The sequence below is a fragment of the Corvus cornix genome, chromosome 2 (assembly GCF_000738735.6).
Source record: "Corvus cornix cornix isolate S_Up_H32 chromosome 2, ASM73873v5, whole genome shotgun sequence".
In the NCBI taxonomy this organism is placed as follows: domain Eukaryota; kingdom Metazoa; phylum Chordata; class Aves; order Passeriformes; family Corvidae; genus Corvus; species Corvus cornix.
The window spans coordinates 91,307,247-91,324,978 of NC_046333.1; the positions used below are offsets into that span (position 1 = coordinate 91,307,247).

Genomic DNA, 17,732 nt, shown 5'->3' on the forward strand with positions numbered 1-17,732 from the left:
AATCCAGGCCAGTAGCCAAATGCTAAGCAACTGAGTGTGACAGACAAAAATACACAGCCCTCTTTTGCAATGCAGTTCCATTTTTGAAAATGCTCAAAAGATTTTGTCTCTTATTCTGTTTGGAAATTGAAACAAAAATTTGCAGCAACTTCAGTAGATCTGATGTTTAATTTTAATGCTCTGTTCAACCTGTAGCAATAAGCATAACACATGTTAGGTGCAAATTATTTGTGTTTAATATAGATCTTAAAATAGTTTCTGGAGTGTGGAAAAAGGAATTAATGATTTTGTTAGACTCTGATAGACCTTTTCAAATGAATGGTCAGAAAAATTGTGCAATGAAGAGAGGATGGCAATAGTTTATTTCCCATTAAAAGTGAAAGAATCAAGTTAAGCCTTATGCTAAATTTTTAATTTCGGATGAGGTCATCTGTTGGAGACAATTCTGCCTCTCGTTCACCTAACTACCTTCTAAGTCTCTGTTAATTTTACTGGTTGCACTGTTAACCATTGAATTGGAGGACATTTTCCATAACTCCATCATATACTTCCTTGACACGTCTCAGAAGTAAGGTTAATGTGATAGGTTTGTGAGGCAGTATTTATTAGAACTTAAAATGGATCCCATTTCTTGGACATGAATTTGATATGTAACTATATTTTACTCCTAACACTAATAACTACTCTATTTTCTGTTCACCAGAAATGTTGTGTTAAGGATTCTTTTAACTCATTTTTTTTCTATAAAGTTCATAAATGTAGGCTCTTGCTAGTGTGATGATGCATGGAAGTTAATATTCTAGGCTGAGAGGCAGGTGAAGCAGTAAGGCTAATGCCTATGTTGTTTTCTTCCTTAATTTTTTTTCAGCAGATCTGCTACAATTTTCAGCTACTGTTTATCCTTTCCATGACTTGAAGACAAAAAAACACCCATCAGCTGAGAATGAATTCATAGAATCATAGAATGGCTTAAGTTGGAAGGGACCTTAAAGATCATCTAGTTTCAAACCCCCCTGCCATGGGAAGGGACACCTTCTACTAGATCAGCTTGCTCCAAGCCTTATTCAACCTGGACTTGAACACTTCCAGGGCTGGGGCATCTAGACCTTAGCTGGGCAACCTGTTCCAGTGCTTCACCACCCTCACAGTAAAAAAATTTCATCCTAATACCAAATCTCTTTCAATTTAAAGCCATTCCCCCTTGTCCTATCAATCCACGTCCTTGCACAAAGTCCTTCTCCATCTCTCTTGTAGTCCCTTTTAGGTACTGAAAAGTGCTACGAGGTGTTTCCAGAGTCTTTTTTTCTCCAGGCTAAACAGCCCCAATCCTCTCACCCTTGTCTTCTTGGGAGAGGTGCTCCAGCCCCCTGATCATGTTTGTGGTCCTCCTCTGGACTCGCTCCAACAGGTCCACATCCTTCCTACACTGGGGGCCTCAGAGCTTCAATCACTATTCCTCATCCTAAACCACAGACTTTATGGGATTAAAAAAGTTTAACGTCAAAAGACCAAACTTTATAGTCTGCTCTGACTTCTTGAATTCAGAAATCTATGCGTCCTGCCATATTACGTTGTGAGTAGTTTGGGCTGCCCAAGAAGGAAACAGGACTGAATGCTCCTCTTCCATTAATCTGTAGGCACACATCTTTCAGCTGAAGTACTTCTCATATGGATTTTATCTAAACCGGTTTCTGTCCTCAAAAATATTTATTCGTTCAGTAGCCAGAATTGCTTCCTAAAATGTCTCGAGAGCAAAACGCAGCTGAACATCAATCTTATTGTGATTGGATTAATTCACTGGAATGCCATCAGCATTGAGGCAGGGGCCTTCCAACCTTGAGACCAGCTGGAAGTGCTTTTTCTGTAAACTCCCAGGTGCCAAAAGGCAGTCAGTGAAAGCAATTTCAGACACAGAATTAATGAAGGCAACGGTAGATGATATTGGGCAGCAGTGTTTGGCAAAACATCTGATTTCAAGAGGAACCGTAGTTTTAATCACATGGGTAATGTGTTACGGATGATGAAAGGGATGTTCATCCATGAGATCTATTCTTGTTCAGTGAATTTAATACAATGTGTATCCATGTTCCCATTTGGATGAGGCATCTTGTCCATGTACCAGCTAGTGAGGCATCATAGGTATTCTCCCAGACTTTTATTTTGTTCTTGTAGCTGTCATAATGAAAGCCCTTACAGAGTTATCAGACCATTTTTTAATTATGAGTTATATTTGTTATAACAATGATGTTTGTCCAGTCCCATAAAATCTTCTGAATGATGGAGTTCCCAGAGCTTTCATTCAATTATTTAAGAGTATTGTATGACAGGTAAAAATGTAACTGATTTACCACTGCTGGAAAAGCATAATTTCTGTTAATATTTTCTTCTTTAGTCAACATATGTTATGTCTTCTTTATGTCAACTTATTACCTGTGCTATTTGGAGATGAGGATTAGGGCATAGCTAGGAGGGAAGATTGCCACTACAATTTCTAGGTCCAGTTCAGAACCTACTTTTTTGCTGTCTGTATCTAGACACTCATCACCAGCAGTTGTACAGGTAAATTGTCAAGAAATATTACCTTTGTTACTGTGTGTTGCTTTCACCTGCTTTGAAGAACTCTGCAAGTAACTGTCAATGAAATTGCTGCACTTAGCTTCCTATGTTGACATATTTCCCAAATATATAGGGGCTTGTAGCTGTCTTTGCAATGTTACTTTCACATGCCTTTCCTCTAAGTCATCCATCAAAGCTGATTAGATGACACATTCTGTGCATTGAGGTGGGAAAAGGCAGTCTAATATACCCCCTTTCTTATTATACATACTATCATGTATTTAAGGTTCTCTTTAATATTCTTGTAGAATAAATATATATTTTTTCTTATTTCAAGTACTGTTATGATATTAAAATTTATTCATAACTTCACTAGTGGCAAGATCAGGTTCAGTGGTAGTTTGACTGCATACCTGGATAAGGTGGCTTGTATAGTAAGGTTACTGTGAATTAACATTTAACCTAAATATTTATATTTTATAATTACCATTCCATTTAAAATGCAGTTTGTTATGCTTCATTCTGTTCTCTGTCTCTGGGTTAAGAGTGTATTGTTTCACTTGTTCATCTAATGCTGTCTCAAGAGTTGCAGTAGGCAAATCTTTTAACTCTTCATTATTCATTAGTTTCCATTCTGGTCCTTTTAGCTCCTGGGACCATCAAGCCATCACTTGCTTGCACTTGAGTATCATTATTGTTGGCACAGGCTTGTCAAAGCACTAGAGCTCCTGGCAAGGCACACAAAGGAGTGGTGTGTGGTGTCACAAGTACACATTGCTGCAAATTATCATCTTCCTGAGTTTTTTCCTTGTTATTTTCCTATGACCAGGTTCTGCGTGTGCAATCCTGTACCATTGTAAGAGTATTTTTTGTGCAGTTTTCTGATGTTCTGCCCCTTTTTTGGAAAGAATTATTTGCATTTTCCTTTTTTTGCAGAAAATATTGCTTCCTATCTAAGCATACATGACATACAATCTTTAGTTATGATAATAAATGTTAACACCAATCAGTTGAATCAGCAGTTTATATCTTGTTTAGCAATGCTGATTTATCAGCGTAATTTAGCTTTCTAGAAAAGGTGCAGGAAGTAAATATAAATATATAAAACCCTCTCCATCAGGACTAGTTTTGCAGCAAGAGGGGCACATTTAAATTTCTAGCAGTCATTAATAAAATACTTGTACAAGCCTAGTGCAGAAACCTAGGAAAACTAAGTTAATCTCTCTGGTGCTCAATAAGCTGATTTCCCCCATTTGCAAACAAGAATCAAATCTCTTAGCAGATGACATTTTATTCAAGGGAGGTTACCCTGTTACCTGAAAGCGCTTCTTTTCATTTTCTTTTTCCCCTCCATTGTATCATACTCCATGAACACAGTGTGTAGAAATTAAGCTCCAAATAGCCACTTCCTTTCCCCCCACCCTCTTTGGCAGGAGAGGGACAAAGGCAGAGACCATAGGTTGAGATAACAATTTGCTGAAAGCAAACAAAAGTGACTAAGTAATGCCCAGTAACAGCAGCAATATCAATAACAAAAGTATACAAGAAGAGAGGGTACTTTACACACAAAAAGGTGTTCAGCACCTCAATGTAGTTCTGCTGGCTGCCGGGAAAAGACAAGATGATGGCCACTCCCACACAGCTCTATGTGGTTCCCCCAGACAAAGACAGGATGGCAGGTGCTCCCCATCCCGGAGCCAGAAACAGAAAAACCATGGACAACCCCCGAAAGCTAGATTGTCCACGTCGAGCCACACTTCTGCTTCAGGTGCTGGACTTGATTCTGCACAGCAGCTGCTGGCGCTGGCACTGCCGTTTTTGACTGCTCCCCCCAGTTCTGCCAGGGTCCTTTCGCCTTGGGTCAGACTCAGCCGGGGTCTACCCATTTGGACCTACATAACTTTGCTAAGGGTTTCTGTTACTTTAGCTGATGCGGTTTGTTTAAATAAACGTGACTCCTAACCAGACCTGTTGTGTTAGATGAGAGTGACTGTTTACCCAGGAGCAGTTCTGCACTTTTATTTTTCCCAGATTTCTGTACCCTACTACAGTGAAAAATATTAGACATAAATGCTTCCTAGAGATAATAAAACAACTGAACAGCAGAAAATTACTTTTCATTACTGATGGCTTCCTTTCTCTCTGAAGTACATGGGACAACAGTGTAGCTTCATTCAGCCTTCCAGCTTCCAACTTCTGGACTCATATATGGGATAGATACACTCTGTATATGGTGTTGTTTACTTCCCTAATTTTGTTTCAGCTTTCTAATTATATCCATACTTTCTTACATAACTCTCAGTCTTTTCCATTGATTTCATTAGTGCTGCATCCCATTTTCTTAAATGGATAGTAGAGCTTACCCTCTTATCACTCCTGTACTGCATTTCTTTAAGGGAATGCACCATTACTTCCTTAAACAGAAGCACTTGAAAGCACTTCAGACTGATGTTTCTTGTTTAATCTATCACACCTCTTTTAAACTTAATGTGGCGTTATGAAGATACCTTTTACTCCCCTTCTGCAGAACTGTTCCTTTCAACACTTTGAACTTTCTTTTTCTTTCATCTCACTATCTAGTGTTGATGACAAAATTTCCATGAAAATGTGTGGATTTCCAACTAAATTAATGTTTTCAGAAAATATCATCTTTCTTGGGAAAATTTAATTCATCAACACATACGCCTGACCCCAAAACTTCCTTAATGAAATCCTTCTGTATGTTTCAGTTTTTCAGCAGTCCACCAAAGTCTATCCAATACCCTGGTCTATTTGGTTCTCATTTTGTACTATAGTTAATAGTTTATAGTTCGTGAATGGTAAATATAATCTTATTTTCTATTTCAAAGTTTTATATAGTTTCATTTCAGAAATTCCCATCTGAGTCATAGCTAATGTTTCCCTACATACACTCATTTTAAGTTCAGATCCAGTTTCTCACAAATTCGAAGCAGATATTCTAAAGATATTCTAAAGAAAGATTTGTCAGAGATAATCTAGGTCATAGCTGCAGGTTTTTCTGACAGTATTCAAACAGATATATATATAGATAATATATATATGAGTGGTTTTTTTCTCTAGGTCTGCATACACATACGCACAGAGCCTGTTTATGCATGCGCACACACAAGCACCACACACACTGTGATGATGTATCACCTGGTAGCTGTCCACTGCCTTCTGCTTTATAGCAACTTGAAAAAACCATTTTTGTTTTCCTTTCATTCATCCTTTCTTGAAGTTTGGCTATTGGCCATCACCTTTTAGCAGTTCTATAAAAAATTTTCTGTGAAAGAATGACATCATACACCCCACAGGCATTTATTGCTGAGTTATAATCCTGCATATACCCGTTTATCTCTCACTCTTCCTAAACGTGGAGAGGCAAGTATAAACACCTGTAAAAAAATATAGCAGTGCATGAATATGTATACATGGAAAATGCAATGATGTGAAAAATCGAAGTTTTGTGTTTTGCAAAGAATGATATGAGCAATATGATTGCCATTCATCCAGACTTTTGGCTAAATAACTGAAAGTTATAAAAACTCTTACAAAAAGTAGAATGGCTTTCAATCCTGTAGAATGAAGTGAAGATTATGAAAAGTTTGCCTTTCAGTATGCAAGTTTCAAATCAGCCATGAGTAAAAAAGACCTAAAATACAGAGAATTAATGTTCAGTTGACAAGAGCTGTACCATCTAAATGCATATGTGGGTGGACTGTGTTGTGATCTTATTTGCTTTATCAAATTAAATGAAGATTTTGTTATGAGTATTTTCCTGATATTTCCGTATAGCTGTGCTATCTCACATACTTTTCCAGTAAGTCTACCTTATGTCAGTTCATTTCTTAACATGATCTTTTTATTACCACTTTTTAAAACATAATGAGGTTTTTTTCCATTTTTCTTCCTTGTCCCTCTCAAAGCAGAATATTGAGTGCTGGTGATTTTTGGGTTAAGTTCATTCCATGTCCCACACTTTTACAGAGACGATTTTATGAAAAGTTAAATATTTTCAATGATTTAACATTTTCAGGATATTTTTCCATCTCTTATGAGTGTCTTATTAAACGTCAAAGTGATGCAGAATGAGACCAACCATGATATATGTGATGCTTGAATTAAAGACCTCTGAATATATCCTACAATCTGAGAATTGTTTGAGCATGAAGTTTTCCAGATTTTTATTTTAATAAAAACCTTAATTTAAAAAGGAAATGAAGAGGACTGTTCTTTTTCAATTCAGGTGTCATTAGTTTTACACATAAACCTGTATTCATCTCATCTCACCTCACATGGCTGAGAAATCTGTTATGAGACTTCATCTTTCTGGAAGCAATGAAGAGAGGTAAGGTTTTGCTTCATTGTTTCCAAGGAAATTTGAGCAGTTAGGATACTAACTCAGGCCCTTTAAGTCACTAAAAAATCACAGAGGATGGTTTTGAATTGTCTTGCTTATATCACAGATCCTCATCCTAAAGCCAGCTCACACATGTAGAGATGATTCTCATTACTGTGGAGCTTTGTACTACTGATCAGAAAAATTTACCAGTCAATCTATGAACCTGAGCTAGGTGAACCTTGCTGATGTTTCCTGCCACTACTGTTACTTCAGTGTTGCTCTTCTCTTCTTTTTCTTAAGGATCAATCGAATTATGTTTGATCCAAAACCATAATAATTTGAAAAGCAATTCCTTTGCAGTCAGCGGGCTGCAAGCAGCTGCGCTGCCAAGAGGTATTCCTCTTCATGTTGGATTTCTAACATCAAGTGTTCTCTCTTTTTCACTCAGAAGTACAGGTCCTTATTTCCACCTTCATTGTGAATGCATGATGTTCAACACTACCAGGCTAAACAGAAAAGCTGAATAGGTCTGCTTGGCAGACGTTCATTCTTCTTTCCTTATGGGAATGGTTTTGGAAAATCAAGATGACAATAAATCATTAACACTTCATATTGCACTTTTTAAATGAAATTTAGTAAAAGATCAGTTGCTATATTAAAAATGTTTAACCTCTGAATTACATGACAGTTACACTATTCACTATCTCCTGACCAGTGAAAAGAAAGAATCTTCTATTTTGAAAGGTATACTGTAAACTGTCCTGGTTATGTACACTTTAAGTTGTTTAGATTTCTTTTGGTTAGGAAAACAAACTATATTCAGGCCATTATAGCAATGCAGTATATTCTTTGTGAATCTAAAATCAGGCAGAGAATAAGTCCTGTCTCTGATAGGCTAAACCTAGATTTTATAAACATGAAGAAAAGACTTGAACTGTTTTTTTCAGATTTTCAAGATTAAACTTGTCTATTCAGAATTTCAAAAAAGCTTATCTAACCCAAATATATTGAATGCTTGATTGAAAAAGTGCAAACTTAAAGCTGTTTTTGGTCTATACTTATATAGTCTTGAATTCACATACATTTTTTGACTCTCTATTGAGTTTGAAAGACTTTAAATAACTGTATTAGGGAGCTTATGTTTTTTTCCAGTCAAACCTATTTGCATCAAAACAGTACTTTAAGGAACCCCTCAATCAAAATTCCTGGCTGAAAAAATGCTTGAGAAGCACATTCGTAGCAGCCTAAAAAGAACTGGAGGGAATGACCAGAAGTATCTTTGGAGTAGAAGTGTTTTCAAAAACTGAATGTGCAGGCATTCTCTTCAAAACACTGTCTGAAAAACATTCACAAAGTAGGCCACTTTTAACTTGGGCAGAAGAATTCAATGAAGTTTTCTGTTTGTTTTTGCGTGTTTTAAAAGGTTTCCTTTTTCTTTTGTTATAAGCATTCTCAAACTGTGAACAAATTCCAGTGTTTTAGCCATTGAATCCTCTTTTATGAAAGAAACCACAGGGGGCTGCTTCAGTGCAGGAAGCTGGGACCCAAGTAAACTTCTGAGTTGCAGCCTTGGCTAACATAATGATTTTCTCTTTTTCTGTTACCTGGAGCTGTTTTATTACCTGAAGATAGGAAGAAGTACTACTAGAGGTTCACCCAGCAATTTAAGATATATAAGACTTTGAGAATATAATATTCTCTTGGAGGTATTCTCAACTTTTATGAAGAGAAACTGATGGGGAATTCATCAAAGAGATTTACTCCCTTAGGCCTTATTGCTCAGTGCTATGTGTAACATGCATGATTTTAAACAGAGGATTTTACATCACTGACTTTTAAGATTCCCTGGTTTAATTTTGCAGCAGGTGGTTTATAGAGCTAAAATATTTCAAAAATCTCTTTAAAAGTAAATGGTACTGGTAGGACTTTCAAGTTGTATGATGATGAAACTTCTCTACATGACAGCAATGCACAGATTCTCTGTCTTGTTGCACTGAGAAAAGCAAAGTATTTTTACTGACATTTAGATGACTTACGGTGACTTTCATTTTTTTGTTCTTTGATATTTTACAGCTCTCATTTGCAGCAACAACTCCAGAGTTGGCTGATAAGAAAAAATATCCTTATTTCTTCCGGACAGTGCCATCTGATAATGCAGTGAATCCAGCAATTTTGAAGTTACTCAAACATTATCATTGGAAGAGAGTAGGAACTTTAACCCAGGATGTACAAAGGTTCTCTGAGGTAAGATTTGCATAATTTCTACTACACACAGAGAGATACTAATATCAGACTTCCAAGGAGCTAGTTCCTTTATAGCATTAAGGAAATAGCAATTAAGGAAAAAGAAACTGTCCCACTGTTTCAGTCCTATTTGGCTTTCTCTTAATAGGTCACATTTACTGTACTGAGTAAATTTAATTCCCTTCTGGGGTTTATTTGAGTGTCTGTAATGAAAGCTACCCATGCTTTCACATGCCTGGTTTTTACACCCAAGGTCATTGCACCCAAGTGCAAAGGTTCCTTCATACTCTTTGATTTGCAAAAGCTTATGTTTTTGAGGGAGGCTTGTATCCTGACTCTGGTTCACTTAAAAGGGAGAATAAATCCAATTTCTTCATGTTCCTTTTGTACTCTGATTTATTATAAGCATCAATCTGAACACTGAGGAACAAAATCCGTTAAGTCTATGGCTGAAGATATTGGAGGAGCTTACTGAGCCAAAAATGTCTGAAGCCCCCAGAACTAATAAGATCACATATCATGCGCCCCACAGACCACGTTTCACCCTGAGCAACATTTTGGTCATAAAAATTGCAATAAAGTATGGATTAAGTGCCTTTAAGCATGGTTTTAACAATAGAGTAAAAGAAAACATCTTACATGTAATGAATCAGAGCAAGACAAGGAAAAGAGTTGGCCCATTAATTATCAGAGAGGTAAAACTAACAGAGGCATGCCTGGTTGTTTGGTTGTTGGGAGTTTTTTTCTTCCTCAGCATTGGTTTTAAAACAGGCTGACTGCGCTCTGAAGACTAGCATAATTAAAACAAGGGAAGAGAGATAAGAACAGGTTAGAGTCATCTTAGATGAGTCAGGTATTTTCAGATTGTCTGGCACAATTAATTCACTGTGGAATACTTAAGAAATCTTAGACTCTTCCCTTATGAGCTTTGAGAATTAAAGGATAGAAAGTAGATGAATTGTGGGGGGAGGGAAGAAACCTTTGTGTCTGTCTTTCCAGAAAACACACAAAGGCCCAGGGAATTATAGGCCAGTCAGGCTAAATTTGATTCCTGGAAAGACACTTGAGCAGATAATCTGTTTGGAATCACACAGGAGATAAAAAGATGCTAAACAATGGTGCAATTGGATTTGTCAAGAATAAATCATGTAAAGCAATCTGATTTCCCTCTATGACAAGGTAATAGGTCTCAAGGAGGTGTGATAGGTGATGTGTGATATGACTTATAAAATGTTAAAAGTACTCCTAGAGAAAAGTAGAAAAACTTAATCTTGGTGAAGATACTGTAAGAGCACTCTAGTCTCTAACCAATATTCCTGCCACAGAAGTTAATTGACATCGGTCAGTTGAATAATTGTTTTTAAAACAAATGCTGAAGCAGAAAGTCACCAAAAAAGCATGGTATGCTTTACCCTTCTCTGTCTTGGAAATAATTTCGGTGAGTAGTTATCAGTGGTATACTGTCAAATAAGAAGGATGAGATTCTGTCAAGTGGTATACTCCAGAAAGAGATAAGATTTTCTCTAGATAGTATGATAGAGAAAATGTTTATTAAATTGCAGTTTATACCTACTTGGGAAAAGCTGCAAGTACTTTGCAGAGGACAGGATTAAGTTTCAGAATGATATTGATATTGGTTTAACCCCAGACGGCAGCCTTGCACCACACAGCCGCTTGGGCACTCCTCCACGAGCAGGTTTGGGGAGAGAATCAGAAGGGTAAAAGCCAGAAAACACAGGGGTTGAGATAAAAACAGGCTCATAGGGAAAGCAAAAGCCATGTGTACAAGCAAAGCAAAATAAGGAACTAGTTCATTGCTTCCAGGCAGGTGTTCAGCCATCTCCAGGAGAGCAGGGCCACATCACACATAGCAGCTACTTGGGAAGACAAATGCCATCACTGCAAACATTCCCCTCCCCTCCTTCCTCCTTCTTCCCCCATTTATATACTGAACATGATGTCATATGGTCTGGAATATCCCTTTGGTCATGGAGGCCTGTTCCAGCTGCGTCTCCCTCCAGCCTCCCATGCCTAGCCCCTTGCCAGCAATGAAGTATGAAAAGCAAAAAAGGCCTTCGCTCTATGCCAGCCCTACTCAGGAATAATAAAACCTCTGTATTATCAACCCTGTGTTCAGCACAAATCCAAATCACAGCCCCATGCTAGACCCAGTGAATAAAACTAACTCTGCCCCAGCCAAAACCAGCATGTTTATAAAGGTTTTAATAGCAATAATATTTAAGTAAAAAAGTGCAGAATGCCCACATAGGCAGAAGATCTCCAGAGAAAGATATGGAAAGCACTACAATGAACCACAAACTGAGTAATGGGCAAGATGTTTAAACTTCTGGACTTATTGTAAAAAGTGGAAAGGAAACAAAGAGCTCTTGTTGCACAGCCCTGATGTAATGCAATATTGACCCTTAAGACACATACAGTAGACTGCAAATCTACTTAGTGTTCATTAGACAGAAGTTGGAAGATCAGTCCTAGTATCATCTTCAAGAAGGAAGTAGATCAGAGAAGTCTGTAAAAAGCATTGGGTCACCTGGAAACATGAGAAAGATTAGAAGTGAAAAAAAGTCCAATAGAAAGGGTAGATTGTTAAACTTTTGCTGTGTAGGGTTTCTCAGGATAACACTAAACAAACACAACATAGGGATTCTTGGTCTTCCTTTGGGACAGCAGGAGGGACTTCCTGTCTGTCAGGGTCACTTAAGAAGTTCTAAAACTGCACTTTCAAGGGTTTGGAAGAGTGCTGCACTTGAGTTCAAAGTCTCTCCATTTCTCTTGAAAGGTGAGCAACAACCTCCTCTGTCTGCAAACTCAATTTACTGTGATTCATTACAGCTTTCAAGTAATGTAAGACTCAGTCAAGGTTTCCTTGAATTGCAGTGATTTTTATACTGCATGTTGAGTCCTGTGTCTTCAAATGATTAGAGCTCAATCCTTCCTTTTTCAACTCCATGTAGAGTTTCACCCTTCCCTGTGCAGACAGTGAAAGCACATGAAAAACTGCAGGAACTGCAGTTATTAATTTGCTGTCTGGGAGCAGTGAGGGATGGAAGCCACCAGCAGTAGAGCAGGAGAGCATGCGACAGCTGGGCAAAACCCAGTCCTGCTGCAAGAGAGGAGGGCAGACCCAGGGACCGAGGCCAGGATCAGCCAAGTGTGCAGATCATCAGGCAAGTAAGTCTATGGCAATGAAGCAGGTCCAAGGCCAAGGTGGCAAATCAGTCCTCAATCCAGGGTCAGGTCTAGTGACTGCTAGACAGGTGGTCTGTGGCAGAGACTGAAGACACAGGACTAAAAGCTAGGTGGAGGCCCCAGAGGAAAGATCATCAAGGCCTCTTAGTGACACTCAGGTGCTGGTATAAGTCTATACATCAACTGAAATTATAATTTTCCCTCTAAAGGAGCATCAGGCAAAACTATTCTTGTGACATTTTTTTGAAAGTGACAGAACAGTTGAATAGCATCTAAAACCTCTCTATCTGTTGTAAAATGCCACTGAGCTTGGGATGTGAATGGTCTTATCTATAATGAAAATACATTACAAGCCATTAGATCAGAAGTAACTGAATCTAATCTCTTACTCTCATGCAAAATAAAATAAGCAGAAACAAATTAATGGGATCTTTAGAGAAGCCTATGTGATAACTCAGGTGGTTTTACTCTTAGCAGCAAGACAGGGCAGTTGTCTCATTTTTCCATCTCCCAGAAAGACTGCAACAGTTTGACTGATCTCCTTCTCTTTTTTCAAACTAGAACAGTTTGGACATCTATCTAAATTTCCTCCAGTGGTCCTTCCACCTAAACACATGGGGGGATAGATGCTCCTTCTTGTTCTTGCATAGCGACTTGATACCCATGTAGTTTAGTCCACAGGAGCCCTGATTGCATCTCTTTACCTGCCATCTAACTTCAGGGGTTTTTGGGCTGATGACTTGTTTTTCTTAGCTAGATCACTCTCTCCAGTCCCTCTGCAATTTGTACTTTATCTTATCTCATGAATAATTAAAGCTCACCTAACTTTCCTGCAAGTTAGCTGCCCCTCAAAGTCATCAAGCTGTCTTTTTGGCTTACTTTGCCTTGTAATGAGACAGTTGTCTCAAATGCTTAGCTTATGAATCTTACTCCAATTTATCTCTGACGGCCAAGATCACAGAGGATCTCTTGCTTCTATTTCAGGTGTTTCCTTTAGGAATCCTTTCTGCCGAGACTTTGGGTTATCACCATTTCCTTTTCCTTGGTGAAAAAAATCTTCTCTTTCTTATTAAAAAATATTATATCTTCCTTATTCTCCAGGTCACATAGAGAGACAAAGGGTAGGTAGAGAGAATGGAGAACTTTATGCTAATTTCTTTCAGTTCTTAAAGAACAATGGCAATATCTATACATCTTATACTGCTAGTGTGGCTTGAGGCTCCCTTTCTTGGCATTACTTGGATTCAAGGAATATGACTTTTCAAGTGACCTGTATTCTATGGCTGCCAATAGTTCAGCTCACTTGTAGCATCCTTTGTGAATAATTCGTCTGTTTGTACAACCATAAATATGGTTTCTACTGGGTTAATGTTTAAATTGTGTAAGTTGACTTGATATAAGAATCATGTACACACTTCCTCAGTTCTGTTACTTAACAAGGACAAGTTCATACCTACTGTGCTTCTGTGTCCTAGATTTTATGGATTGCTGCCCTGTTTTCATCCTCTGGGAGAAGATTCTGTTTCAAAAGTTAATTCTGGGGCAAAGACTTATAAATGAGGTTACAAAATACTTTTGGGATATTCAGCTCAAAGTATTTGCTGTGGTATGTAACTGTAGGGTAATTTAGGTTGGAAGAGACCTTGGAGGTCTCTCATCCAACCTGCTGCTCAAAGCCAGGCTAGTTTTAGTGTTTATCAAGCCTGAAGAATTATAGCTGTTTGTCCTGGTTCCAGGAAGGACAGGGTTTTTGCAGTATCCAGGAAGGGGCATGGCCAGGATGCAGAAGTTTTTCTATGCCACCTCACCTCATTGCTGAGAGTTGGGGGAAGGGAGTCTCTTCGAGCGAGAAGGGGTCCCTTCCAGCTCAGCACAGTGTGATGGAGGGAGCAGTCAGGAATTGTTTCCATGAGAATTGTTCACCTCTTTCTTGTACCCTCTGTCATTAGTATTGCTGCTGTCACAGTTCATTCTCTTATCTCATTGCTGTTTTCAGTAAATTGTTCTTATCTCATTCTATGATCTCCACCTTTTTGTGTCTCTGACTCCCCTCCATCCCACCACAGGGGAGGGGGAGGGGGAAGAGGGTGTTAGCAAGAGGCTCATGTTTTCACTGGAAACACTAAATTGGAGAATAACATTCCTAAACCACAACACTGTTTTCAGCACACGGTTTTCAGAAAAGGCCTGGCTGTGTCTGGTTTCTGATTCACAGATGAGCTTTCAGGTGACTGAAGATTATGCAGTGGTTGGTGCCTCAAATTTTACTGCTGCCTGGCACTACCTGTTTGGGATTGTATTTTGAATTAGGCAAACCAAGCAATATTCCTGTGGTTTGTTGTTTGCTGTATTTCATGCTTCAGTGGGAAGAGTCATGAGAATTAAGTTATACTTAACTATCAGTAAGTCAAAGCTTTTGGAAGCCACTAGTATTGAAGAAGATGTAAAGGCTACAGAATATGACTGGAAAACAGAGAAAAGTATAATCATATATTGGTTTTCAGATAATGCTTTATTTGCTTATGAGTAATCCTAGTTTACCTTTCTTCAGTGTTCTTCTGTTATTTCCTGCATATTTTTCATTTTATTTATAAACATTTTTATTCATAGTATGTTTCAAACTGGAAGTTGGCATTTGATTGCACTGGCACATTAAGAGGGCTTCCTTGTTTTATGATAGGGCACTTCCTGTAGAGTGGCTTCAGTTACTTCTTTTTGCAATCATCTCATGTTGAAATTCAGTGAAACTGCATTTTAACTTTACATTTGATAGCATATTCATGATATTTCTGGACTTTTAAAAATATATATATTTTCCTCCCACTGAATACCTTGTCTGGGATTGTTTTTAAAATAAGGTGAATTCTGTTCATCTCAAGTGAATCTTTTGTTTTTCCCTACTTCTTACTAGTCATCTCTTTATGTGATTTCTCTGCTTCTTCATGGAAATATTGAGAACTCTTAATGTAATTTTATCAGTGTAGGTGGCATTTCAAAAAGGCAGAAGAAATGAGAAGTGTGTAGTAAGCTAATGAAATAGATTAACAATATCAAGATAAAATATTCTCTCTTGTGACTGTCACCATCTTCATTGATTTCAATAACCTAAAAATATGTTGGTGATAAAACCTTAAGAGAAACAAACCTTGTAAGTGGACAAAAACCCCATTTTTTCTGGTGGACATGATGAACACTAAGGATTTTTTAAAATTGTGTTGCGTTTTGCACACTGACAGTGCAACATCTGCAAAAATCAGCAGGCCATCAGGGTCCATTTTACCTAAGCTCAAAGAATTTAATATCTCTAATTTCCAAGTCTCATCCTAGAAAATGTAATATTGGAAGAACCAAAATTTTTCCCGATAAAAGCAGCTAACAATAAGTCTTCTCAACATAGTATATGTTTGATGCTGTAGAGAAAGCAGGGTAGAAGTATTATTAATCTAGAATTTTATTTATTGTAGCCTTGTTTTGTCACTGTGTAGTCTGCAAACTTGCATCTGAGTTAGTGGGCAGTTCTGATAAGAATTCACTGGATAAGCAGAGGCAATGACAGAGTTATTGTGGGGCTAAGAGGGAGGGAAAATACATGAGATATCTGTTGACATTTCAAATGTCAGCCAGAAAACAAATTTAAGACACCAGTTTTTGATAGCTATAGGTATAAATTATGTAGACTTCAAGGTGTTTTTTGACTTCTTATGCTTGGCTTCTGAGGATCAAAAAGAAGAGCAGAGGTTTCCACTCTCCATCACAATTGCCAAGAGGTTTTAGAGCAGGAAGAAAGACATTATTTTTTGTCCATGAATGAGCTTGGAAGCCTCAAATATACCAGATAACATAAATGTTTAATCCGAGAGCTCTGAATAGTACATAGTAATTTCATCCTAGAAGGAGTGCCCTACCTTCAACTTTGAACAGTAAAAAAGAAAGGCAGAAGATAAGAGACACATGCAAGGCAGTAAAAGGAAAATATGGGAAAAGACATGAAGAGAAGAGATTGAGAGCAGGAAAACCAAGACAGTATAAACGTAACTGTTTAACTATAAAACTCTTAAAAACTATCTCTTCATAATATTTACTTTTTTTCAAGGTGTCATGTGCCTGAAATCTTCCTTCATATTGTCCTATTCCCAATTCTTGGCTGATTTCTATAGCAAAATCTTAGAAACAATTTAATTCAAGTTTTCTTGACCTTGCAGAGAATTAATTCCTCTATTCTGTCTTGTAGCTATGCTTTCATATAATTCAAGTTGATACATTAAGATCTTCACAGAAAGGCAATCTCTGAAAGTGACTTCTACTAATAAAAGAGAAACAGAAGTACTAGATCTATTATGATTCTTCTGGGTCCAGGTAAATATTTAGCAGCCATGAGATTACGGGAGGGTCATAAGATTATGATATAGGAAATGAGGACAAATCAGAGCGATAGAACGTTAGCTTAGGTTTGTCCCTCTTCATAGGAAATGGTCTGTGTAGATTCAGTTACATAGTGGGAGGTCATTTTTAGGTGAAAATTGTAAATAGTAATTAGAAGTGACTATGTACAAGCAGCCTTTTAGAACCTTCGCAGATGAAGACTACACACCCTCCCTGGGCAACTTGTGCCAGTGATCCTCGCAGTTAGAAAGCATTTGCTGATGTTCAGATGGTACTTCCTAAGTTTCAAGTTATGCTCATTGACTCTGATCTTGTCACTGGGCACCACTGAAAGAAGCCTTGCTTCATCCTCTGTAAACATATTATATCAATATATATAAATGTATATATTAATGTATTAATATACATTGATGAGATTTCCCACCAAGCTTTCTCTTCTTCATGTTGAAAAGTCCCAAATCTCTCAACCTTTCGTCATAGGAGAGATGCTCCTGTGTCTTAGTCACCTTCATAGCCCTTCTCTGGTCTCTCTCCAGTGTGTCCACGCGTCTTGTATTGAGAAGCCAAGAACTGAACCTGGCACTCCATGTACGAGCTCAGCAGTGCTAAGCAGAGGAGAAGGATCTCTTTCCCCTACCTGCTGTGACAACACTTCTTCATGCAGCCCAGAATGCCATTAGCTTTATTGGCCACAAGGGCCCATTGCTGACTCACTTCAACCTGGTGTCTATCAGGAGCATTTTCACCAAGCTGCTTTCCATTGGGCAGATCCAGCATATGTTGGTGCATGTTGTTCTTCCTCCCTAGCCCAGGACTTTGCACTTCCCCTTGTTGAACATGAGGTTCCTGTCAGCCCATGGCAGTATGACCCTACTGTGTATCAGTCACTCATCTGAGTTACGTGTCATCAGCAACCTTGTTGAGGGTACCGTCTGCTCCATCATCCAAATCATTAATGAGGATGTTGAACAGGACTGGAGCTGGTACTGACCCCTGG

The 17,732-nt window shown here is 38.1% G+C and overlaps 1 protein-coding gene across 3 annotated transcripts in view; it reads left to right on the forward strand.

The window, feature by feature from the left end:
• The window catches only part of GABBR2 (gamma-aminobutyric acid type B receptor subunit 2), a 469,148-nt gene that overhangs the window by 181,569 nt on the left and 269,847 nt on the right, over positions 1 to 17,732 (forward strand). For all 3 annotated transcript variants that reach the window (XM_039548719.1, XM_019282587.3, XM_039548720.1), the window contains one exon: positions 8,975 to 9,145. In XM_039548719.1, coding sequence (XP_039404653.1) covers positions 8,975 to 9,145 — 171 coding nt within the window. The remainder of the gene's footprint in view (positions 1 to 8,974; positions 9,146 to 17,732) is intronic.